This window comes from Artemia franciscana, chromosome 11, assembly GCF_032884065.1.
Source record: "Artemia franciscana chromosome 11, ASM3288406v1, whole genome shotgun sequence".
Taxonomy (NCBI): Eukaryota; Metazoa; Arthropoda; class Branchiopoda; order Anostraca; family Artemiidae; genus Artemia; species Artemia franciscana.
In genome coordinates this window covers 40,385,403-40,413,093 of record NC_088873.1, presented here as the reverse complement: position 1 = coordinate 40,413,093, position 27,691 = coordinate 40,385,403, and the positions used below count along the sequence as shown (strand labels likewise).

The window sequence follows — 27,691 nt, the reverse complement described above, 5'->3', positions numbered from 1 at the left end:
AAGCTTAATTAACCTTAATTAGGTAATAAAACTTAACAAGTGAAGTAATGTTAATCTGCCAATAGTCTATGTACTTCGTATTTGGCCCCTAAGCAAGTTTAGGTATGAAACAGAAGAAACCTGATAGCTGCAATATTAACTTTAGATTTGTAATTAATAGTCTCTTAAATGTTTAAATACTAGCTTTGGCGACGATTATATGGTATTTTTGAAATATTTAACCAATATGTCTTGTTTTTGTGTTTCTATATTAGCCACAAATCTGAAACCCAAAAGTATAAGTTTTTCTACTTTAAAATGCATGTTTGAGAATATTGCAACTTCTATTTTGCTTTTCTTAATCCCATTTTATTTCACAATCATGTATAAAAAAACTGCAAGTGGTAACTACGTACAAGTGGCTTCAATATAAGCGACGTCATGTATCGGATAGAGCCGAGCCGTCTCACGAAAATCGCACTTGAAAGATCTTCATGGCCTTCGTCCACGAGGCAGACCACGAAAACGATGGACGGAGAACTTCGATTTCCGCAACGTCAAGTTAGCCCTGTTATCACGTATCGCAACTGATAAGATAATTTACCGAACCCTTACGTATGAGCTGGTAGAAGGAGAGGCCCCAAAACGTCCCTCGAGGATGGTCAGGACCTTGGTAAGTAAATATAAGTGATAGTTTAAGAAATATTGATTTCATTATCCCGACCTTCTAGCAACTAGCGCGCTGGAATCCAGGAATTACCTCACCCTGAGTTTGATATAGTCGACCCTGGTTGACCAAGAAACTTATCTTTTTATGGTCACCATACCAATTTAGCTTTAGAATAATGCAAAACCTACATGAAAAAATAAACTGTAAATATTTTTTTTGTTTTGTTTGTGTTTCTTGATTGTCTCCTGTAATACTTTATTGCTGATATTAGCGCACAGGTTCCCTAGAGCTTATTGCCCATCCATTTTTATATATTTTTTCTTTGTTTTTTCCCTAATAAATTAGTTCTTCAGAAAAGAAAATATGCTTTAACTCCGTCCTGTATAATTAATTTAGAAAAGTGCGATACGACAAAACGTAAACTAAGGTTAATCTGCCAATTTTGCTTGTGTTTTGTATGTTCCTTTATTCGATTGGCTCCTAAGCATCTTTAAATGCGGCAACGCTGTTATATTCTTTGGAATAGTGCATAATCTGAAAAATTTCAAGAAACAGAGGAACGCTTTATTTCAATATTTCATTTGCGGATTTAATTCTATAGTAAACAGACAGTACTATTAAATTTATAACAGTAATTCTGTAAGTGCTAACAAATAGTTAAAATTAGTACCTATTAAATCTGATTACATTCAAAGAAACAAAGGCATATCTTGCTTCAACATTTTATCTACGGATACAACTATACAATAAACAAATTATTAAACGATATAAACTTAACTGATACTGCCAAACAACTGAACAGGTTAATAGTTAAAAGTTTACAAAGTATCAATAATTAAGGCATCAAAAATGGATCCAGGTTCTGCTTTGTTAATAGACTTTGAGGCACCGGGAAGTATGACTAAAACATTTGCAGAATGCATGCTTAACAAGCGACTGCTCAACTGATTGCCTACAACAGAAAACTTATATGAAATGAAGTTGTAGGGACTGAACTACTACTAACAACTCACCGCAACACCAAGCAGCCTGAGGTCAACACAGCTACGCACGCTCATCCTCCATCCTAATTTATTCGAAGCTCTTTACATTCTCCCATGAGGTTCCCATTTCTTTTAAATATTTCGTTACGACATCCTCCCACCACAACCACGGACGACCTGCTTTCCGTTTAGCCCAAGATAGTTTACCGGAAAGGGAGATCTTCGGCAATCTGTCTTCCTTCATCCGTAGAACATGACATAGCCATCTCTACCTCTAATTATAGCCCTAGAAAGCGGGATTGAACCACACTTTTGTACACCTGTGTCAAAAATACTACCCCCAAAGTACATCAGGTGCTTTCAAATATTTTTGTATGTTAGAATTTCAATGGAAATTCATATGTACCTTTGCGGCACAAAGATTTTTCACAGTTACGTCTAAAGGTGTATCTGATATTTTCAAACTTCTGAAATAATGGCAAAAAAACTAGACATTTGTTAGTCTGCAGATATTCCCATTGGGAAGAGTTTAGCAAACCGTTTTTGGTAGCCACTTCAGACTTGTGAAAAAAATTAGATAAGACTTTTAGGCTTAGCACCGACGATATAGCATTGTACTAGCGAACATATTAAATTGCGTAATAAGTGGAAAAAAGAACGGATAAAAAATCTGGCCTAGTAAAGGTTTTGATTAAATAAAAAACAAAACTTGTAGCGTAAATTACCAAATAGCAAAGTTATCAACTAGGCCTCTTTTAGGAGGTAGCCAGAGAGTCCCCCCCCCATTGCTGTTACCATTGTGCCTTACTACTACCATTGTCTCTTGAAATATGATCTTTCGAACCTTAAACAATTTCTGTCAGTTATGACTGATCTAAACCGATTAAGAATAAACTTACAAATGAAGTCCTCCGTGGAGAACTGTAATACAGTTTTTAATAGGAGGACTAAATAACCCTATTATAGACACATAGTAAGACTCAGAGCAGGATTAAAATTATATTCTGTAAAAATTATACTGCAGTCTAGTGTCTCACGGGAAACCGAGGTGACACTACTAGGGTGCAATGTTACGCTCGCACAGCAGAGGGGCACCTGTGCTTTGTCACCTACTGTACATCGTGAAGCACCACGTGTGCCACACAGCTCCACAACTTGTGGTACAGTTCCGACGCAGTCCCTGCAATACCTGGCAATGTTCCACCACACTAGCCGAAATTTCAACATAGTTGACACGTGTTACCTGGTGTAGATGATTTCTGAAATTGGACGACTCTTGGAACTAATCACAGTGGCCAAAAATATATATTTTTTTTTTAACTGTCTAGCGACAAATATTTCCAAAGTAACATTATTTTGGAAACAGTAATTTTCATTTACATTCAACTGAACAACCACAGAAATTGCCATTGTCAAAATATTTAACTAGAGGTTTAATCTCGCTTTCGCATGGGTAGCATTAATACCTCTGCTTTTTCCTCCGATGGAATATCGTAACGAACAAGTATTCGTAAAATATTGGATGGTCTTCCGGAGCAAAAATAAAAAAGGAAAAGTAATCATCTAGTGCCCTTTTTTGGTAACAAAGTAGGCTACATCACGCCACAACAAAGAGACTTTTTCTGTCATTTAGAAATGACAGACGTGCCTTTCTGCCTTCCTGTTAAAGTCAATCAATTTGTCACAGACAACAAACCACGAGTGGAGAATTGCAATCCTCCACATTTAAAATCGATCCAAGCAGCATTTTAGCATGGATAGCGCAACAGTAGTCCCCCTGCTTTCCCCTAGGAGTGATGTTACAGAGCCAGAGGTCTTAGATAACCACGAGTAGGATTATTTAAACTGAAAAAAAAGGCTCTTGCGTTTTTTTAGTCACTAGAGAGATCCCACAATTACATCATGCCATTTTAACCTCAATAAAATAATAGTTTTGGCTATATAAGGCCAAAATTCTAGTAGCAGAAAATTCTTAAATAGCCAATTGATCAGAACTATTTACAAGCAGCATATAAAATACCTCCCTCCCCCTCCCCCCCAAAAAGTTGCAACTTTTTTTTACAGTTTTTCCTATCCATGCGTGCTTCGGTTAATGCTGCTAAACCCAAGCTTCAGTCTTCTGAAGTGTCTACCTTCGCCCCTTCCCCCTCTAAAGAGATGTGGACTTTGATGAACTTGGACAGACTTCGAATTTTTCTTAAATTTTCTAGCTTTATGAATTTACTGGTTGGAAAGCCACAGCAGGATTTTTTAGAATAAGAAAAATTGAAATGATAGGTTTTTAGCGCAGTAGGATTCTCATAATCACAACTCCTTAAAGAAACCTGGATAGACATATGCTCAAGATAGTTATTCGGATAGGCGCTAGGCATCTATGTTGACACAAGTTGACTTAGGATTACAGAGTACTAGAATTTTCCGAGGATTGTTTTGGTTTACAGGTTTACAGGGGTGATTAGAATTAGCCCCGTATTCAATATAACTTATCGCAATCCACTGCAATTGATATCGTCACTGACAGCCAATGAAAACTATTCTCTTTCAAGCAGAATGACAACTGTTCTCTTTGAAAGAGAAGGGTTTTTATTGCATGACAGCAACGGAATTCAATCCTATTGATTGTCATAAGTAATATTGAACGCAGGGTTAAAATTGAGATATATCGCTTCAAAATAAACAATTAGCGTAATTGTAGTAAGTTTCATTGCATTTTCTGTTGAAAAAGTTGCATACACATAACGAGTAAAAACGTCACTAGAGCAAATTACCCTCGCGTCAAGGATGTACAACAATCTCTCTCCTCACTCCGATTCGTCACAGTGCGCATGGAAGCCCTATAGACCCGCTTCCTCCTGGAAACCTTACGATGTAATGGATATTTCCAAAGTTTGCACGTTTTACATAGTATTTTATCGTTTACGCCTTTGATCAAAAGCCTTTTAGATCGCTTTCTATTGTTCCCAAGTTTTTCTACTGTTAGCTCTGAATGTGCTCATGTCAGATCAAAAAAAAATTGTCTGCAGTAGCAAAGCTCTTACTGTGTTGTATAACTGTACTGTATATTACTTTCATCCAAGGCATATGGTATTTACACCGTTTTCTATAAGCCCCACACTGGCTTAGTCCGATCTGGGGATGATTAAATCACTTGTTATTGCCCAGGATTTTGGACATGATTTAAAAGATTATATGCGTTACGAATAATGCCCTTCTTCTTTTTTGAACCTAGTGGACTTCCATATTGGAGAAAGAAGTCTTATTTGGCTGATGGCCAAAATATATATACATATATATATATATATATATATATATATATATATATATATATATATATATATATATAAGAGAACTTAAATCAAATTATGAAAATTATAACTAAAAATATTTAAAAAAAAACTTTTTAAAACAGCCCTAGCATCCTTACTTCAACGAAGCTCAATCAGGACTCATAAAATTTTAAAAACATTTTTAGTTTTAATTTTCACATTTTGAAGTAAGTTTTTGTATATATATATTTTTTCTGGTGTTGTGCTGAAGACGGCCCTTGGACGTAGGGCCGAAATATACACTGAATTGGGTTCCACTGTCTTGGAAAAAATTTCCCTATTGTTTCTAAGTTGTTTTTGTTTGAAGTAGAACGATATTAACTAGGACCTTGATATATCACGTAGTTTATACTTTTTATAACTGCTTAATGTTAAAATTAATCAAGAGACCTCTGTGAGCCAAATATACAATTATAGGATTATATAAGGACGATTCTCAGTTGAGAGCCTCATATTTGATAATCTTTATACATGAGAACAGCCTTTAAATGTAGAATTCGTTGTACCAATGACCTCAAAAAGACAAATTTTTTATCAATCATCTTCCCTCTTCAATCAAGAAGATCAAACAGTTCGTGGTAACAAACTGTAAGTAAGGTGCGTTCCGGCACAATAGTAACCGAAATTCTAAAAAACTAAATTTTGATACCACTTGATACATTTTTAAATATACGAGTTTCATCAAATTCAGTCTTACCCATCAAAAGTTAAGAGCCTGAGAAAAGTTATCTTATTTTCAAAAACAGGGGGAAACACCCCTGAAAGTCATAGAATCTTAATGAAAATCACACCATCAGATTCAGCGTATTAGAGAACCCTGCTGTAGAGGTTTAAAGCTCTTATCTGCGAAAATGTGGAATTCTTTATTTTTTGCCAGAAGAAAGATCACGGAAACGTGTTTATTTTTTTCCAGGGGTGGTCATATCGACCTAGTGGTCGTATAATGTTACGAGAGGGCTTATTCAAAAGGAAAATAAATTTTCTAGTGTCCTTTTAAGTGACAAAAAATTGGAGGGCAACTAGGCCCCCTTCCAGGCTCATTTTTCCCAAAGTCAAGGGGTTAAAATTTTGATATAGCCATTTTGTTCAGCATAGTCAAAAAATCTAAGTACCATGTCTTTGAGAACATCTCAGTCCCCCACAGTCCCCATGGGAAGGGCCGCAAGTAATAAACTTTGCCCATTGTTTACATTGTATTGGTTATTGGGAGGTATACAGACGTTTTCAGGGGGGGGTCATGAGAAGGGGGTTACTTGGGTAGGATCTTTTCATGGGGGAAGAGAATTTTCCATGAAAGTCGTGCCGGATTTTCCAGAATTATTTAAAAGCCGATCAACTGAAAGTAAGGAGCAACATTAAAGCTGAAAACGAAGAGAAATTATTACGTATATGAGGGATTCGCCCCCTCGTCAATGCCTCGCTCTTTACGCTACAGTTTTTTAGTACTTTCAAAAGAGCTAGTGATTTTAATTAAACGGCCTTTGTGATTCAGGAATCATTCTTAAGAGATTGGAACAAAATTCAAACTTTAGCGTAAAGAACGAGCTATTGACGAGGGGGCAAACCCCCTCGTATACGTAATTATTCAGTCTATTTTAAGTTTTAATGTTGCTCCTTACTGAGAAATTATTACGTATATGAGGGATTCGCCCCCTCGTCAATGCCTCGCTCTTTACGCTACAATTTTTTAGTACTTTCAAAAGAGCTATTCATTTTAATTAAACGGCCTTTGTTATTCAGGAATCATTCTTAAGAAATTGGAACAAAATTCAAACTTTGGCGTAAAGAACGAGCTATTGACGAGGGGGCAAACCCCCTCGTATACGTAATTATTCAGTCTATTTTAAGTTTTAATGTTGCTCCTTACTTTCAGTTGAAAAAACTTTTTTTTTTATTTAATTCTTACTGAATTGTATTCACAACTGAACTCACTTTGACCTTTTCTAAGTGAGGACTGAAAACTATTACAAGCTAGAAGACCAATATGTAAATAATTAATTTAGTATAGTATTTAGTAGTAAATAATTGTCCAAGACAATTATTTACATGAAGATTTCCTCTGCATCCCTCCTCCCTCTTGTTTGAGTGATCCGAAAAAGGCATGCACGAGAAGGGGAAAAAATCAAAAATTTAACCATTCGTTTGGTTTCAAGATAAGAAGAAAAGTGTTTAGCTTTTAAACAATAGCATAAATTAAAAAAAGAAAAAAAGAAAATGAATGATGAAAAGAAATTTACAGCTTACCTGTTGAATATGCAACAGGGAGTTCGCTCCCTCCAGACCAATCAAGATATGCTCTATGGTACTCGGGACGAGGATCTAAAAAAACTGGTTGTGGACCACCAAACTATAAAAGGAAAATTTATTTTTAATTATTTATTAATTATTTTCAAGGATTATTAATTTATGAATTAAAATATTTTCAAATTATAAATTTTTATAATTAATTATAAATTAATTTACTAATTATTATTGTATTAATTTTATTCATTTTCTTAAACACTTGTTGCTTAAAATAAACAACAGAGTAAAATAAAAAAGATGTTATGTTCCCGTCTTGGTTTTAACACAGGAATGGGATTAAATTCAATTGAATGCCTTACATTTGAGTTAACATCGGGCAAGAGCGGCACATAACTGAGTATTTTAGAGCCAAACTTGACGACCCCCTTTTATATATTATTATTTTCTGAAGGGATTTTTGCCTCAAATCAGGTCACTACCCCTTAAAAATAAGGATTAGCAAAAAAAAAAAATGATAAAAAAAATTTAGGGGTTCTTCCTTGATAAAAACATTAGGGGTTCTCTTCAAGCATACAATGACCTCAGCAATTTAAAGCAACATAGCAAAAAAATTCAATTAAAATTCAAACACTTTTTTTTCAAACTGCTGGTTGTTTCAATTGGCTTAAAATTTCACACAAAATAATCAACCATGTTCTTTTTAGTCGCTCAACATGCGACATAATTTGTCAAATATGAGCACATAAAATAGAAACTAAAGAAATACTGTCATTGGCTAACAAAAACACTTCCCTCTACCAAAAAAAAAAAAACAACAACATGAAAATGCAAGCAAATCAAAGGAAATGCCAACAGCACACTCTTCAGTACAAAACTATATGACAGTTTTCAGGACTTTCTTTTAGGGGGGGGGGGGTACAAAAGGATTTTTCGACTACAGAAGGGAGAAGAATGAGGACTCTTTTCCCAAGACAGTGAACCAACAAAAGTGAACCACAGTGGACTTCTGTGGTTGTATTTTTGGTTGTATGGGGATTTTTTAGGGGGGGGTACAAAAAAACTTTAAAAGGCGCATAAAATTTGTTTGTATTCATTTTTGTTACGTTTTTGTGAGTCAGACAAACATTTAAGGGGGAGTTCAAACCCCCCAAACCTCCCTGGATACGGCCGTGATATAGGATAATAACCTCTTTCTTTCCGCTTAGTTGGCGTAAAGTCATTTTTTTTTGTCCAAACTATCTTCAGCAACTAGCTTTTTTTCCTGTTTACATTTCAAGTCTTATTTCTCCGAAATTTTGCTTTTTTTTAGTCCAATCCGTTTCGTATGAAGTTTCTATTGGTCAAATTATTTTATTTCACAATTACTGTCTGAGCAATAGCGTAAATGAAAAACGCATAAAGCTGAAAACTGGTCTTGTGTAAGAAACTGTGCGTCATATGTGGCAATTCTTTAATCCAGGGGTTTAAGATAAATCTTAGTTAAACTCTCTATCAATAAATTAAAATATAAAATTGTTGACAGGATTGACAAACAATTACATATTACAAAAGGCTAAATTGAAAAGAAATTACTTCGGCTATGGGAAGAACAATAGTAGGTTGTTTTGGGAGGGAAGTAGTGGAAAGAGACATCTACTAGCACTTACAGGATAGATCCTTTTGCTTTTTTAAGCATAGAATGTGTTTTACAAAAATTCTGTACCTTTGATTTTATGATTCGGTTTTTTTTCGAATATGTTATTGTTGTAAAGTATATATTATTTAACTTTACAACCGTCGGTGCGCTGGATTCGGGATCCTTCGTCTGAGAGGACGCGGGTTCGAATCCCAGTGTACCCAATTCTTCAGTTTGGGACGGGGGTCAGTGGCGTGACTCTGTAAGCTTAGCCAGAGTCGACCCAGCTCTAAATGGGTACCTGGAGAAATCTGGGGAAGGTAAACAGGAAGGGTGTGCGAAAGCACAGGATGGCTGGCCCCCAACCCCCCATTGCACTTCCTGGCTGAAGGGCCAAGAAACGGAGATCAGCACCGCCGGTACGGACTGTAAAGTCTAATGCCGTATCCTTTACCTTTACCTTTACCTATATTATTTAACATGTAATATTTTGTCTTTTTCAGCTTTATATTATTCTTTCTTTATCTGTGCTCATATTTGTTTTATGCTATGTTGTAATCTGTCGCAGGAGGGTTTGCAAGATTTTTCAGAGAGATTGCGACTGGATTCTTTTGGGTACACGATTGACTGACCGGTTCTCAAACAGTAATTTGAACGAAAAATTTGGTTCAATCTCGCTCTCTAGGACTATAATGACACAAAAGTTGGGATGGCTGGGAGAAGTTCTGTGGATGAAGGATGATAGATTGTCCAAAACTGCCCTTATTGGCCAACCATCTAGGGCCAAACAAAAATCAAATAGTCCTCAAATAGGGCGGGAAGATGTCGTAAGAAAAGATTTAAGAGATAAGAGCTTCTTGGGAGGGTGTAAAGAGATAGGATCTGAATAGATTGGGTGAAGGAGGAGCGTGCACAGCTGTGTTGGCTTCAGTCGGCTTGGTGCTGCATTGAGTTCTCAGAAATTTTTTTACTAGTATGTTGCCAATTAGCCACACCACCATATCACCATGGCAGGCAGATAAGAGACTCAAAGACCCTCTGATAAGCATTTGACGATTATTAATTACCTTAATTTTCATTTTTTTTTTCAATTTTTATTTATAGTTCGCTTGTCTTTACGTTAATTGGAATATAACCTTCTAAACTGGGTTATTATACTTGCAGACAAGGAACGAGGAAGACAGATTTTATTTTCTCCCAAGATTTTTCCAGAGAAATCTGACAATATACAAACCTAATTTGATCCTTAATTCCAATCTCCCCTTAGGTTGCTGTATGTGTTATAATACTTGTTTAGAAAAGGTTTAATTCTATAGAGCTATTCTATACTAGCAACATTTTACTTCATAACATTCCTATTTACACAATTTTTATGGTTGCTTCCTTCATAATAGCAGTCCCCCTAATGCCTAAATATAGCCTCGGCTATGAACAAAGGTTTGCTAATTTTGTTGGTTTACTTAATTTTTCACTTTTTTTTTTTATAAAATATAGTTCATAAAGCCAGATAAAGGCAATAAAAAAAAATCTTGATATTGCCTAAATGTCGAACCAACTTAGGATTACATACAGGCATTAGAGGGGGGACGGGCTGGAAAAAAATCGACGCTTGGGTAGATTGAAGTAGTGCTTTCGAATCTTAGCAAACCCATCTGCGTCCTAAACTCCTGACAGTTTCCCCGTGGCGTTTCAAAATAAAACCGTGGCGTTGATGATGTTAAGTTCGATACTTCGAATAGGACCAAAATACTCAAAGCGATCGACACCCAGAAGAATTGAAAACTCCCGGGCGATGCTGGCTTCTCCTTGGAACTACAAACAGATTGCCCACGGAGGTTTCTTCTGAAAAAATTCACGGCATTACGTGAGAAGCTTGGAAGACTAACTTCTTTCCAAAGGAGCAGAAAATACCAGTCATTCTCCCTTTTTATAAGAAACGCAACATTACCAAATGTATAAATTACGTGGGATAAGTCTGGTAAACGTTACCGTGAAAACATCTGGTATAATAGGTAGATATATAGATAAATGTATTTCGAAAAACAGTACAAGACCACAATGGGGGTAAATAAATAAACAAGAAGGAACACAAACTTAGGGACTATAAAAATACACAAAGACATTGACCCAGCTCTAAATGGGTAACTGGAGAAATCTCGGGAAGGTAAACAGGAAGGGTGTGCGAAAGCACAGGATGGTTGGCCCCCAGCCCCCCATTGCACTTCCCGTATGAAGGGCCAAGAAACGGAGATCAGTACCGCCGGTAGGGACTGTAAAGTCTAATGCCGTATTCTTTACCCTTTTATTATACTTTAAATACAGGGGTTCTCCTCTATAGTCAAGTAGTTACTTAGCAAGAGCCGTGGAAGTCAGTTGTATAGCCGTTTCTTTCTCTTAAGCAGTAAAGGGCCGCAGCTATAGCAAAAACAAACAAATTGGCGTAGTTCAGTGATATGAACAGCAAGGCTCCACATTTTTCCATTTTTAAAGTTGGCTAAGAGCTGGATCGTTCTTGACATCCACTAAAACGTAGATCTTTCCTGGGACAAAAAATGGGAAATATTTGATTGACGTTTTACAGGCTCGTAAAGTTTATCTTATCTTTAGATATAAAATTATTTTTCCCCAGATATCATCTTAGATTATCTTTGTCGGAATTTTATAATACACAGAAGAAACCGAAACGTTGATTAATGATATGGTGGCATTGGCTGATCTCATCAGTCTCAAAGTTAGCACACAAAACATGAAATGCATGGCAATAAGCCACCCAGATCCAATTTGCCTAGCTGTTAACCAAGTGGAAATGGTGCAGGTTAAGATTTTTTAAGACCTTAAGTTCCAGCTCTGGTTTCCAGATCGACGAGCAGTTCGGTTCTGACATTTATGTCGATTCCAAAAAGGCTTATCGATCACCAACAATTATTGGAAATTATTCAGTGTTCGCTTACGTGCAGAAGTATGGAAAATGTTATCAAGCACATTAGCTAAATTTTACAACATTTTGGACTTCGTCAAATTGGCTTCTGAACGATTCGATTCTAGTGCCTATGAGAAGTGCATTCCATCCGTTTAACAGGTACGGGTCTTTAATTAAGATGCTAGTCAAGCTACATAAATTCTAAAAAAAAAAGAAGGAAAAGTTTAAAAATAACTACCTTAACTCTGATTTTTGTCGGTAAAATCTTTGAATATGGAAAGTTCATGATTTTGCGACAAGCTGGAATAACGTATAAGTGACAAGTAACCATTGCAGAGACAGGATTTCCTGGCAAACCAAATATAATCTTATTCTTCCCTTCGAAGCAGCATGTAGCAAAAGTAGTTGGTTTCCTTTTCAAATAAAAATCAGAATAAAAAAAAAGTGCATGTAAATCATCATAATATACAACTAAACTAAATTACTAGTAAATTAGAAATTTACTAGATAGCAAACCAAAAGTAAAAGAAGCAATTTTCTACTTTTTACGAGTCGAAAAAAACGTCGGGGGGGGGGGGGAGTCAAACTTGGTCTACAATCTACCACCTAATATTCTTTCATTCATACTAAATGAAATTTCTACGAAGTTCTTTCATATTAAATGATTTTTTGTTCCAAACAACAGGAAAACGATAGAAGACGAGTTTGATGATTGAAAAGGTACTCACAATTGTAAAATTTAGGCGACATAAAGTCCTATTTTAACATAACTGCACAAACAAACATACAGGGTGTCAACACGTAAGCACGTAGGGTGTCAGATCCTAGTGATGAAGCAGCAATGAGACGAAATTAGACGGCAAATTTTCGTAAACTATTTAAATTATAAAAAAAAGACACATTCAAAAGAGACAAAAGAGGTTGACTCTAGCCATGGCCGCACCTGGAAACGATCTATGGAGGAGGTAAGGAAATGAAAACTATAATTTCGTTAAAATGTGGGGGGTTTACTTACTTGCGTACAGTTTTTGCTTTCGTTAATGGAGAATTACTAAGCCGATATTTATCTTTAAGTAACACATTCGCAATTTTGCAACACTTATTTCGTCAAAGCTTGAAACAGACGATTACAATAATCATAGTATTCAATTTACTGTAGCATTAAGGACTAATTACTGCAACGTGAAATCACCCTATAAGGGAGAAGGGGCTAAAGTACAGCAACCCTCCCATTTGACCTTGGTTTTAAAAAACAAAAGCAGCACCGTCACTTCTTATTCAAGCTACTAATATATTTTTTTTTATATATTGTTGCCACCCATTAAAATCTATTTTTTATCATTGCCACACCACCCCTCCGGAAAAAGCCCACTGATCTCATTCACTTTGCCAATTAATTAATTTGCATGACTGGTTGATCCACATAATGCAAAAGAATTTGCCAGAGACAGCATAACTTCGCGACATAGTCGAAAGAGAACCCTCAAGTGACAAGAGGTAAGATAAAGAGAATTACTTCACAAGGAAAACAAAGTGTGAAATATGACTTTAAACTTACCCCGAGAAGAATAAAATACCCAAAACATCTTTAAGTCGTCAAAGCAGAGCATATTCTTTTGTCTTTCAAACTATAATATACTGTTTTATATTATAATATATTATTTAATATACTATTTTACATACTGAATTATATTACACTCAAATCAATTATACTAGGCGTTACCAAATTTCTTTGAAATAGGCAAGGGTCAGCATTACCAGTTTATGTAAGGCACTATTCTTTGAACTTAATGAACTGTTATTCATGAATTAGTTCTATAATCCAATTAACCTTGGATGGCTTCACGCAAGGTATTTTGGGTCTTATCACAATCAAATGCCATTACATTTATGCACGTATCTCTAAGAACTACTGGCGAATCAAATATAACGAAGCTATTCAGCTTATGAGCAAAGCTTTCCCTCCGTGAACGACGCCATTTTCAAGTAACTACATACGAGTTACACTGATAATATCAACGCAGAAAAGGTCCGCACAATTTCAAACCATAAAAATTTTAGGTGATAAAATTTCAAAAGGATCAAATAAATAAACAAACTTAAATTAATATTCTTAATATACTTTTACCTCCCAAAAGTTAATTCAAATAATTCCAGTGATAATGCATATATACGTATGGTACATAGCACACGGCATCACAATACACATTAACGTGCCACTTGTGATCATACAGAATGTATTCTAGTGATAATTTCCAAGGAACTATCGAGCAAAAACTTCGACTATGCGTTAGCAAACAGTTTGAATTACTTATAGCTTTCTAGGATACAAATATACATCTAAATCAGAAAATACTAAAAGTACCAAAGATGAAAATGTATAAAAAAAAATATCGAAATGAAAACGTTTCTTTTTCCTCTGGATGCATCTTAGGTCCATTCATACCTGAAAACAGTGAGTTTTTTTAGATGTTTATTTTGAATGGTTCAAAATCACGAAGTTTTCAGGGTATTGCCATATTTTTATCTGTTTAGCCACATTGAACCATAAAAAAAGGTAACCAAAATAAATTAGCAAAATTTGACAACGTCTATTGTCCGTAGAATCCAAATATTAACAATCTGTTGGTTCTGAAAGACAACTACACCTATAAAGTAAAGCTGGACAATCTTAAGCCAAATATTTTTACCTTATTATCTGTCGAGTTTTAATCCCCATTTCTTTATTTTTAATTTGGCACCCTGTACTACCAAACGTTGCATATCTATTCACTCCACTCTGACTCCAGTGGGCTAGTCTACTGGGATTATAAGGCTTATAAATCAAGACAGTATGAAAAAAACACGTCCCGTTTGGGTGCACATCTAGAGGACTTTGTCGGTCATGAGTCAGTCCTAGGTCTCGGTCGACGGCCTGCCATTACAGTAGGCTCATAAAGTGGCCCTTTCATTAAATTCTGTACTTTATTTCCGTAAAATTCAAACATCAACAATCTCTTGATTCTGAAAGGCAATTACAACTCCATAGGAAAGCCATACCTTCTTAAGGTGTTTGGTGCCACATGGTTTTAGATGATTTTTTCTGATTTTTACTGGTGTTTCTTTTTTTTTTAATTTGACAACCACTATTACAAAAATTGCGTATGAACGTCTTATCCAGTAACAATGTGATACGCCATTTTTGCTAGTCGTTTGAATTATATATAGTTATGTAAGTTTCTAATCCACGGATTAAAAGAATTCAGAATATATTTTCACTGTCATTGGTACTTCAATCAGTTACTGCATACAATCTGGTCCCTCTCTTTTCAAATACATAAAAATGATCATTAGCAGAGGTTAGAGTGGATCTTGACCTGGTTTCACGTTGACTCTAGAAAAACTGGATGAATTTTGGTGCTGGACTCCTCCAGGCCTTGAAGTTGGTGCAAGAGTCATCTTTCAATGAGCTGTGGTCTCTGGCCCAGGAGCTTTCGACGTGGAGGTAAACCCTTGCTGCCCTATACACCACTAGATGTTCGAGGATCTTAGTAAGCAAGTATGTAAGCGGATGGTAGCATCAAAGTGAGATTGCAACGCCTACCACAGCAAGTCTTTCTCGCCCATAGAGACACCCACGATGGCTACCAGGATAACTTTCTACAGAGTTTCTGACGCTTATAGCAAATAACAAACAAAATAAAAAAATTCTAAAACAACTATTAGCAGAGATTAGCGTGGAATCTTACCCTGGTTTCATGTTGACTCTAGCAAAATGAATGGTAGCATCAAAGTGAGATGTCAAAGCATACCTCAGTAAGTCTTTCTCACCCATAGAGACACCCCCAGTGGTTACCAATATATCTGCATCTGACAGTGCTGACTTCAAACGGGCAACCAAGGAATCTAAACTATAAGTAAACAAAATTTCAATAAAAGCTCTGAAAAGGTTGAACGTTTTGAAGAAGTCAAAGAGTGTATGGTGTTAAGCTATTAAAGGGGTTATGAGCTGCAATTCAATAAAAAGCCCAGTACTGGAGTCACATCTAGTGATGAAACAATGAATCAGGATCGAGAATCGTGGTTTTTCAAAGGATCGGATCGTATCGGTTATCAGGTAAGTTTTTGATTTTTGAAATAATTTACATCTTAATTCAGCTTTTCATTAAAAAAAAAATCATTTTTTTTTTTCAAGTAAAGCTATTACATGAACTCTCTGACCATGGATAATCAAGCTTATACGCGAAGAATTTCATGCAGCAAAACTGCTTAATCAGCTACTTCATTATGAAACAAGTTGATTGAATATGAGACTGACCGATGTTTCAGTATTTATATCAATACTTTTTTTAGTATCGATTTGTTCTAATTTACTAGTATTACTTATGAAATTTCAGTTACAACAGTTTTTTTGTTTGTTTTTTTTTTATAGTACATTTAGCAATGTTAGGAATATCTTATGCATTTTTGATCTAATATCTTTTTGACAATAAATTTTTTGCAATACATTCTGTTCATGCTTTGAATAAATAAAATTCTTTAACTAGGACCACGTAAATAAAAATTTTAATTAGGACCGCGCACGTAGGCCAAATGTTATCTCGGAGGGGACGGAACTTCAACAAGAACCCAAATTATATGGAAAATATCACATATATGAGAATAAATGGCAGAAATCTCAAAATGCTGGCCGCCACTTGTCTGAGTATCGGCTTTCCCTTGTATGTCCCTGATTGACTATTGATATGCCAAATGTTGTTGATTGCTACGGAATTTTGACCTTTTACATAAAAAAAAATTGCTATGGTAAAACTTAGAAATAAACGTTTTACTGTATTTTTATGATAATAATAGTAAAATACTATTACTGCCATAGTAGCACACAGCTAGCAGCAGACGTCAGACGACAAGAAAATATAGCACACAATAAAATATATGGATATTAAAATTCATTTTCAGAATTTCGCACAGTATTTTCAAGAAATTCATCATTGCACTGCTTCACAAAGTACGGAACAAAAGACGGTATATACCATCCTTTCAGGAGGACGGAGGAATTAGCACGATAAAGTGAAGACTCTTTTACGTGTTTTTGGCCGACTGGTTTGTGGTTCTTCAAAATCCGTTAAAACTTGGCAATGTGCTTCTGAGTTTAGGTATTTTTTTTTCCAGGGAGCATTGCAAGGTGGCGGCGCCTTCCAGATAGCTTTGAAGTCTCTGTGTCTGCAGGCTGTCCTCTTAGGTGTAATTTGTCCCAAGCATTAATAGGCAAGCTAGCTTGTAAATATTTTCAAGCTTTTCGGTTTGAATAGCAGTTAGTCCTGGGTACCAAACAGGACGCACATATTCAGTTTATAATTGGACATACATACAGTTTATACTGTGCTGTTCAAAAATTCCAAAATGGAATTTTGGATGTTAAAGCAAGAGAGGCATGCAAATGATATAATGGAGAATATTTTTGGAGGACATAATGTATATGAGAATCCCATTCCAGGTCGCCTTTCCACATTACTCTACGGAGAATATGGCTTTTTGTTTTACAAACCAAATATAAGATAGATAAGATAAAATTTATTCATAATTAATTACTCATGCAATGAATAAATTGTGCCAATCTCCCAGAGGCTCCAAGGCCCGTAAAAGAGGGGGAAAACATACGTTTCAATTAGGCACTGAATCAGTAGTAGAAGAGAGTTAAACACATTAAATAAAATTAAATAGATTAAATAAACTCCAATTAATACTACGCAAAAAGGAGAAAAAGAAGAAAGAAAAGCAAAGCAAAAAAAATCACATGGAAACCAGAATTTTTTGTTAGTCTTTTGAAGGTGCCAAATTAGTGGCATTCTCGAGCCGAATCGGCTTGCGAATGCGAGCCGATATTCTATTTAAAAGGGTATTCCATATAAAATGACACGCAACGAGAAGATTAAAATCAGATCTTACTCCTGGAGAATGTGGAATTTGAATTTGCTGAGAGCTACAGAGATGATATTTCGACCGATCAGATACAAAGGATGAAGTAAACTAAGGGACCCTGGAATATCACCTGGAGATAGGGAGCTGGAACTGGGAGCTAACAAAAAGTGAAAGATATACGAAGGACTGCAGAGCTGATATTTCGACCGATCAGATACAAAGGATGAAGATACTAAGGGAATATCACCGTGGAGCTGACGAAAAGTGAAAGATGCACAGGAAAGAACATACATTTTTCAACATCAAGTAGCGGTTTAGTTATTGAACAAATTACACCCCGAATAAGATTTATAGCTTTATCGTAAGTGTTGGAAAGCGGTTTAAGAAAAGAACGACAAGCAAAAGAATTACACCATCTAGATCATGCTTTCGATGGACAAATGTTGATGAAAAGGTGATTTCCTCTGCTAGGTTCGCTGCTGTGCAGAATGATATACCTGAGAGGTCAATAGCAAACTTGGAGCGACTTTGTATTTGCGCTAGCATAGGGTTAAAAAAAAAAGATCATTTTACCGTCGTCGGAAGACTCATTTGAGTTTGGTTTTATTTCCTTCGTTTGTGAAATCTATTGTATATGGTAATAACAAATAAAATCATTCTATCAACCTCTTGTTTTTCTTTTTTTATCACTTCTTGTTTCCTTCTTTTTGTTCTTCAATTAAGACCATACGTACGAATAGAGGGTTTTGGAAAGAGGCTTAAAAGAAACAATGAAAGGTTTACAATTCTCTAATAGTAATAATAATTTATTGTTACCCTTTATGTATAACAAAGACGCACTAAGAGAAGTATGAAAAAAAGACAAGGAAAAAACAAAGAGGACACTGACAAAGTGAAACTTTCAAACTAATGCATTTTCTATATTGAAACTGTTTCAGATTTTTTTTAAATTGCCAACTCTGCCGGAGCAAATGGTCGTGCATGCATTATTGACTGAGCCTTAGCCTGAACCTGCAGCCTGAGCCTTCCAAGGTTGAAACGCCTATTAATGTGTTCTTTGATGGATAGAACTAACATATTATTTTATAATACTGATCAACTAAGTAAAACCCAGGATTTTTAAAATAGATTTAGGCTTAACAAAAGGAAGACTGAGAATACTAAGAAAAACTGAAGCAAGGCACCCCTCTTTTTAGCCTCAACAATTCAATTCGTCCCTCTTAGTTCAGCAGTACCCTGTTGTAACATAATGGATTGGTGTTCTGCTTGGCAACAAGAGGCCCATGGTTTTGATTCCCGACGCAGCAAGGTTGGACGACAAGCTTGCTCATTGTTTCTGCAACAAAGACTCAGCAACAGCAACGTCGATTCGACGCCCTATGTGCTAGCAATGGCTCTGGAGGTTCCTTATCTTTTTTTCCCCCCAGTTCCGATTCAATGAATCATTTATTGCATAACTCACTTGTGTTTATTAAGTTTTGCTATAACTTTTAGCCTAAATATAGCCTGACGTAATTTTAGGCTTTACACAAGGAAATTTGAAATTATTAAGAATAAATTGAAGCAAGACACCCCTCTTTTAGCCTCGATAATGCAATTTCGCCCCTCTTAGTGCAGCAGTTCCCATTCAGCGCGCCATTTATAGCATATTTTACTTTTCTTTAGTAAGTTATGCTACATCTTTTAGCCTAGATACCACCTATTACTTACTTGTCTTCAGCAATTCCTCCGCCCTTAACATTAAAACCTTGTTTACTAAGTAGTGACATCAACATTGGTTGGTTACTGTCTCTTATTCGTCCAGGAATTAGTTTTTCTGTGTAAATTTGTAATTCATTGCCAGTGGATAATACAGCCACAGTTGGAGACCTGTAAAAGTGTGAAAGCCAGCATTACATTCAGCCTTTCTTACTAATACGAACAAAAAAAAGAGCCTGAAATTTATTTCAATCTATTATCTTTCTAATGTAGACAATTTCTAATGCTGAATTTATTATTCAAAATAATTATGGGGAGATAAGTCAAAATCAGATTTCAAAAAGCTTGGAAATTGAGACGACTGTGTTCTTGCCTCTGCTCCTAAAACACTGCAAATTATAGAATAATTTATAAATGTAATTTTCACACATTCACATTAGAGGAGTAAGGGTAGGCATTTACTCACGAGACAAGTCTCTGGGCCCGGGCCCGTCCCGAAATGCAAATTTTTTCCGAATTTATTGGCACTTTTTACTTAAGTTATCTAATAAATTTGCTTATTTGTTATTTTACCTCTCCTCACCAGACAAATCCTGCATATGTGCCTTAGTAAGGGGAGGGCCCCCTCAGAATCCTTTTAAAGTCAGAATCAGGGATCAGAAAGCATGGGAAATAAGATGACTAAGACATACTCTCTTTACAAAAAATCGACCATTTCAAGAAATGCTGAGTTTGTCATCTTTTGAACTTAACGAATTGATGGTAAAAAAAAATGAACTTTCCAGGTCAGCCAGAATGTTTAACCACAGAAAATGTGAATAACTATATTTATACTTTTCATTTTTCTAACCATATGATTTGGATGGATAAAATAAGACAATGCTTTTCAATGTAATATTTTATTAATACTTAACTATTACAGTATATTTGCTTTTTTATACAAAAGAAAATCTCAACGACAAGAAATTTAAGAATAGTTACGTAAATTTTATGTGTAAGAGATCTTTAGTTATTAATCTTTCCGTAAAAACGTTTATGGGTAGAAAAAAATGCGGAGGGCCAAGGGCCCTCTTCGCATCTCCAATTACACAGAAAGTAATGGCAAGTTTCCAGTCGAGATACGGGGTGCTTAATATCTAAATTCATGAGAAAAGACTAATTTTACCTTGAACTTGGCTAATTTCTATACCTAACTAGGCCTTGAATTGTTTTGTAACAAGTTAAAAATTGTTCTGTTTTTTTTAACTAATTGTTTTTAAAAAATTGCTTTTTTGCTAAGGAAAGTTGGGCAAGCTCTACTCTCCTTAGCAATGAGAGAACTGTCAATGTTTAGGAGATACATAGAATACTACACTTAGGCCTAAGCTGAAAAATAAGAAAATAAAATAACATACTCAGGCGCAATCACAAACATAAACTCAGTCCTTCGTTCCTGCATCTTTTCCTGTTTTTGATCCCGCATTCTTTCTTTTGATCCTTCCTTCTTACGTTGTTTTGTTTTATGCTCTTATGTTCTTCTTGTCTTTCTGTGTTCGTTCTTCTTCCCTTATTTACAGTGTTTACTAAGTGTCATAGAACAGCCAAAGAGAGCCTTGGAAGGGCACACCAGAATTACCGGAGTTATTGCCAGGATTGCCAATTGAGAATTGCCGGAGTTATCAAACACATTTAGTCCTCAGGTTTATAAATTATGAGTAAGCGTTCGATTCTGTTAATAGAAGATCTATAGCGAAGGTCTTATCCTTTCATTCTGCATATTATGAGGTAAGAATTGTTTTCATAACATGATTCCTCCTCAATAACCCCAATTCTTGACCTTTACCCAATCTAAGGAGCCCCCTCCAAGTTTCTACGACCACCCCTTCCATACCAAGTGGCCGGGTAAAAAAAGAGTAATACAAGGACTTGTGGCTCGTTTGAAACATTCTTTTTTTCAGGCAAATCTAGATAACATCGCTAGACCCTATACTTGAAACGGTTCTTTCTTATTTAACCTAATTAACCTAAATATAAATAACAAATGTAAATATAAGTACATCAAAAGTAATCATAAATATAAAGTTTATATAAAATACATATAATGTATATATAATTTATGTAAATATATAAAATGATAAAATGGAATAAATAGACAATATAGGATTATATTATTAATATAAATATTAATAACAGAATAAATAATATTTATTAGCAATAATAATGATAGTAGTATTATAATCTATAGCTTTCTTATAATATATGTGCCCAGATGTAAGGTTTCCGACAGGCTTCTCTGCAACAATCCTAGGTGTAACATTTACAAATAATTGTCCGTTTAAGCTGCATGTTGACAATATCGCATGTAAAGACTACAACTCAATCATGACTTTATCAAGTATGCGCAGGTTGGGCTTCTCGAATCGCCAACATCAGGCCTACCCTCAAGCACTGCTGCCCCGACCCTAAATTCAAAACACTGCTTACATGCCAACAGAACTAGACGATGTCCAAAAACCTGCTACTAAAGTAATGCTTGTACCCTGTTTCAGCAACTATGAAAGCGCTCTTGAACTTACCCACGTTATTCTGTCAAAAACTTAGATTTGATAATGAAATTTGGAAAAAGCTATTAGCATACGAGAAACACTGATCTATTTTTCCAGACATCACAATAAGCTACATCCCATTAAGTGCCGTGCAAATAGGTTTATAAACTCCTTCATGCCATAATTTGAAAGTGTATTTGACAAGTGACCAATTTTGTCTCATTTTCCATTTCTTTTGTGAAAAAGTAGCGTAACTCAGCGTTAATTTTTTAGTGAAATGATAAGTATTTAAATAAACGTATTACTTATTTACTTACTATAATAAACTTAACGAAAAATACAATAAATCTATAAATAAGTTAAATTATATATTACCTATAAACTTTAACATCCGTCTTTCCTACCGTTGCTAATATTCCAACTTCAGACGGCCCAATACAGCTTCCTTTTCTTAGAACTATATCACCTTCCTTGATATCTGAACCTATTGGTCTGAAAGACGAATCGAGTTCATATTAATTATTGAAAATAAACAGCAGTTAGTACATGAGTCAAAGCTTTGTAGAATGGAATTACTTTAAATCAAGTTTGAATTAAATAAAAAAGTTCGTGATAACTGTAGTAAGGAGCGACCCGGCTCTATAGTAACCGAAACTCTAGAAAACGGAAACTTGATACCAATAGCCCATCAAAAGAATCGCATTTTCAAGCTAATTTTAAATATATAAGTTTGATCAAGTTTATTCTTACCCATCAAAAGTAACGAGCCTGAGAAAATTGCCTTATTTTAGAAAATAGGGGGAATCACCCCCTAAAAGTCATAGAATCTTAACGAACTTCACACCATCAGATTCAGCGTATCAGAGAACCGTACTGCAGAAGTTTCAAGCTCCTATTTACAAAAATGTGGAATTTTGTATTTTTTTTTTGCCAGAAGACAGATCATGGATGCGTTTTTTTTTTTTTTTTTTTTTTTTTCAGGGGTGATCGTATCGATCAAGTGGTCCTAGAATGTCGCGATAGGGCTCATTCTAACGGAAATTAAAAGTTCTTGTGCCCTTTTTAAGTGACCAAAAAATTGGAGGGCACCTAGGCCCCTTCCCACGCTCAATTTTTTCCCAACGTCACCGGATCAAAATTCAGACATAGCCGTTTTATTCAACATAGTCGAAAGACCTAATAACTATGTCTTTGGGGACGACTTACTCCCCCACAGTCCCCGTGGGAGGGGCTACAAGTAACAAACTTTGACCAGTGTTTACATATAGTAATGGATATTGGGAAGTGTACAGACGTTTCCAGGTTTTTTTTTTGGTTTTGGGGGGTTGAGGGGAGGGGGTTACGTGGGAGGATCTTTCCATGGAGGAATTGGTCATAGGGGAAGAGAATTCCCATAAAGGGGGCGTTGGATTTTATTTTAAAAAAAACAATGAAAACATAAATATGAAAAAGTTTTTTTCAACTGAAAGTAAGGAGCAGCATTAAAACTTGAAACGAACAGAGAATGTTACCCATATGAGGGGTTCACCTCCTCCTAATACCTCACTCTTTACGCTAAAGTATTTTTAGATATTTTAACTATTTATTCTAGGCCTTTGTGATTCATGGGTCATTCTTAAGGAATTAGGACAAAATTTAAGCTTTAGTGTAAAGAGCGAGGTATTGACGAGGGGGCGAACCCCCTCATATACGCAATAAAAACACACGAATACAAAAGTTCGTTAAGTAAGTCAATTTGTAAGTTACGTATATTTAAAAAAAAAAAACGTTCGTAAAAATTAAAAGTTCTAATTGCCATTTTAAGTGACCAAAGAAATTGGAGGGCAACTAGGCCTCCTCCCCCGCTCCTTTTTTCTCAAAATAGTACAATCAAAACTATGAGAAAGCCATTTAGCCAAAAAAAATTAATTTGCAAATTTCGTTTTAATTATTCATGTGCGGAGAGCCAAAATTAAAACTGCATTAATTCAAAAACATTCAGAAATTAAATAAAAAAAAAACAAGTTTATTTAACTGGAAGTAAGAAGCGACATTAAAACTTAAAACGAACAGAAATTAATCCGTATATGAAAAAGAGTGTTCCCTCCTCAGCACCCTGCTCTTTACGCTAAAGTTTTTACTGTTTTAAAAAGTAATGTTGAGAGAAAGAGTCAAACTTTAGCATAAAGAGCAGGGAGCTGAGGAGGGAGCAGCACCTTTCACATACGGAGTAATTTCTGTTCGTTTTAAGTTTTAATGTCACTCCTTACTTTCAGTTAAAAAAAAACTTTTTTTTATTTAATATAAAACAAAATCGGGAAATATATGATATTCAAACAAATACAATTATCGATTGAATACGATATTCAAAGGCTGACCTTTATTTGTAGAAGAGAGAAGAAAATATCTGGGCTCTTTTCGTACTTCTCTTCATCTATGTCTATTTCAATTACAAATTCCACAAATAGAATCTCACAGATGGGTTTTTCAACACATCGCCCCAATTTATCATTTATTTTTCCTTCAATATAGATTACTATTTCTACAGGATTTTAACTGCCTATATCTTTATCCGCGTAAAGGTGCTCTAACATCCGTAAATTAGTAAATGAAGAACAAAAAAAGAATTTCAGCATCTCTGTGAACAAGGGAGAGGGGGTAAACAACTGAAGGATTTCCTCCGAAAGGAAGTTGGAAAAAATTGACAGAAAGAAATATATTTTGCATGTAATGAAAAAACTAATCCAGTGAAGGAGACATAGGAAGGAACTGGAAAAATCAAAACTACCCACTTCCTGATTTTGGAACAACAAATGAAAATATGCTATAAAATGACTTTTTTTTAACATCCCTTTCTCTCGAAATGAGTTGATAATTTCTTGAATTGGGAACCTGGCTGGGGCATTGCAGCAATTCCATATTGCAGCATTGCATGCAATTGCAGCAATTCTTTCTGCTTACATATTCAATGAAAGAAAGATATGGATCTCATAAAAGGCAAATTCAAAATTGAGCAAAGCAACACAGTTCCCTTTAACCATCTTTTCTGTGTTCATATATTTGTTTGGAACGTCAGTATTTATTACTAAGATATGTTTCCAATGAAATAAAAGGAAATAAATAGTAAGGGAATAGTTAACACACAGTATACATAGCAAGTACAATAATAAAAAAAAAAACAGAAAAAAGAAGAAAAAACGGAACACATTTATTGTTTTAAAAGGGAACACCACGGGTGTCCATTGATCCCGTTATTGTAAGCTTCAATGCATCTGCCGATGGTAGCATTAGGGTCTATAATATTGGCCCAAGATTTACTTGCCTAGGGAGGGGGGAGACCGAAGAGATATTTAGCATACCGGTCGGAGTTGCTTTAGTTCCATTGCCGAAAAGGAACGCCAAAAGGTGCAAGGTAAAAACAATTTGGAAGCACATATGAGTTATACAATTTAGCTAGTAGTTGGCGATTAAAACGAAGTTTATTAGATACTATGCAACCGCAGGCACTAGACGTCCGGCGCTAGAAGTGACGAATGGGGAGTTTTCTAGTTGCTTTAAGAGAGTCACCGATTGGGAAGCCAAGATATTTCATTTCCAATTTATGGACAACCGATACTCCACCAAGATAAACTTTAAATCCTTCGGGAAGTGGGCCACAGTTGAAAAGTATCACTTCTGACTTTTTAAAATGCAAGATGAAATCACTTGGGACTGTGCGCAAGGAATACAGTAAATAAACGCGATTAGGGATGTAGGGGCACCTTGCCTTACTCCGAAGCAAACAGGTATGACAATCTTTGTAATCATTACGTCAGACAGATTAACTATGACAGTTAAATAAGTATACATATCATACCAAGTACGAATACGACAAATACAGACCCTGCGCTTATATAGTTCAATGAGGATATGCTCGTGAATTATCGAATAAAAAGCAGAAATGACATCATGGCTCCCTAGAATAAGCGGCTCTCCCGAATTATCAGCAGCAGTCATCATTAACGACATTGCCGCCAGTGCATGAGCGCACCCCATTCCTTTCTGAAACAATTATTGGTATGGGGGTATATAACATTTATCAATCCACTCAGGCATTATCAACTTCTCAAAATTTTTACAAAAAGTCGTAGCTACCGTTACTGGCCAGTATGATGAACATTCATTTAAGGGTTTATTCTCTTAGAGAGAGGAGTGAGAAGGCCAGTTGAAAACGAGACAGGAACTATTCCTTTTGTGAGCACCATTTCGAAAGTAGGGCAAGGTGGGAAAACAGTACTATACAAATATACATATATATATATATATATATATATATATATATATATATATATATATATATATATATATCTATATATATAAAAATAAGTTGTCTGTCTGTGGATGGATCAGGTGACGTCACCTGAAAAAACTGGATCAGGTGACGTCAAAACTGAAAAAACTACAAAAAGGCAAAAACTACAAAAAAAACTAAAAACTAATAAAAAAAATAAAAAAGCTAAAAAACTAAAAAAAACTAAAAAAGGCAAAAACTACAAAAAAAACTAAAAACTAATAAAAAAGCTAAAAAACTAAAAAAACTAAAAAAAGGCAAAAACTACAAAAAAAAACTAAAAACTAATAAAAAAAATAAAAAAGCTAAAAAACTAAAAAAACTAAAAAAACTAAAAAAAGGTAAAAAACTAAAAAAACTAAAAACTAAAAAAAACTAAAAAAAAAGGAAAAAACTGAAAAATAAGCTAAAATAAAGGTAAAAACCAATAAAAAACTAAAAAAAAACTGAAAAAACTAAAAAAAGGCAAAAACTACAAAAAAAAACTAAAAACTAATAAAAAAAGTAAAAAAGCTAAAAAACTAAAAAAACTAAAAAAACTAAAAAAAGGTAAAAAACTAAAAAAAATAAAAAATAAAAAACTAAAAAAAAGGAAAAAACTGAAAAATAAGCTAAAATAAAGGTAAAAACCAATAAAAAACTAAAAAGAAAAAAAGGAAAAAACTAAAAAAAATTTTCATCTAAAAAACTAAAAAAAACTAAAAAAGGTAAAAACTAAAAGAACTAAAAAAGAAAAAAATAAATGACGAAACTCAAAGAGAAAGCGACCAGGACAAAAGGAATGTTCGATTAGCAATCAACAAAGCACCGGGACACAGGAAGTATAAATGACGACCAGGACATAAGTAAAAAAAAAAAAACTATCTATATATATAAAAATAAGTTGTCTGTGGATCTGTGGATCGTGGATCAGGTGACGTCACCTGAAAAAACTGGATCAGGTGACGTCAAAACTGAAAAAACTAAAAAAAGGCAAAAACTACAAAAAAAACTAAAAACTAATAAAAAAAATAAAAAAGCTAAAAAACTAAAAAAACTAAAAAAAGGCAAAAACTACAAAAAAAACTAAAAACTAATAAAAAAGCTAAAAAACTAAAAAAACTAAAAAAAAGGCAAAAACTACAAAAAAAACTAAAAACTAATAAAAAAAATAAAAAAGCTAACAAACTAAAAAAACTAAAAAAACTAAAAAAAGGTAAAAAAACTAAAAAAACTAAAAACTAAAAAAAACTAAAAAAAAGGAAAAAACTGAAAAATAAGCTAAAATAAAGGTAAAAACCAATAAAAAACTAAAAAAAAAAAACTGAAAAAACTAAAAAAAGGCAAAAACTACAAAAAAACTAAAAACTAATAAAAAAAGTAAAAAAGCTAAAAAACTAAAAAAACTAAAAAAAACTAAAAAAACTAAAAAAAGGTAAAAAACTAAAAAAAAATAAAAAATAAAAAAAAACTAAAAAAAAAGGAAAAAACTGAAAAATAAGCTAACATAAAGGTAAAAACCAATAAAAAACTAAAAAGAAA

The 27,691-nt window shown here is 34.6% G+C and overlaps 1 protein-coding gene across 2 annotated transcripts in view; it reads right to left on the bottom strand.

Moving 5' to 3' along the window:
- Positions 1-1,198: 1,198 nt before the first annotated feature.
- LOC136033220 (gephyrin-like) overlaps positions 1,199-27,691 on the bottom strand; it is an 87,666-nt gene continuing 61,173 nt past the window's right edge. Inside the window, exons 8-13 of one of the 2 annotated variants that reach the window (XM_065713930.1) lie at positions 22,237-22,353; positions 19,349-19,507; positions 15,466-15,627; positions 11,976-12,150; positions 7,203-7,305; positions 1,199-1,601 (exon numbers count right to left, since the gene is read on the bottom strand). In XM_065713930.1, coding sequence (XP_065570002.1) covers positions 1,468-1,601; positions 7,203-7,305; positions 11,976-12,150; positions 15,466-15,627; positions 19,349-19,507; positions 22,237-22,353 — 850 coding nt within the window. In that variant the 3' untranslated portion in view covers positions 1,199-1,467. The remainder of the gene's footprint in view (positions 1,602-7,202; positions 7,306-11,975; positions 12,151-15,465; positions 15,628-19,348; positions 19,508-22,236; positions 22,354-27,691) is intronic. The other variant, XM_065713931.1, reaches the window with a different exon arrangement.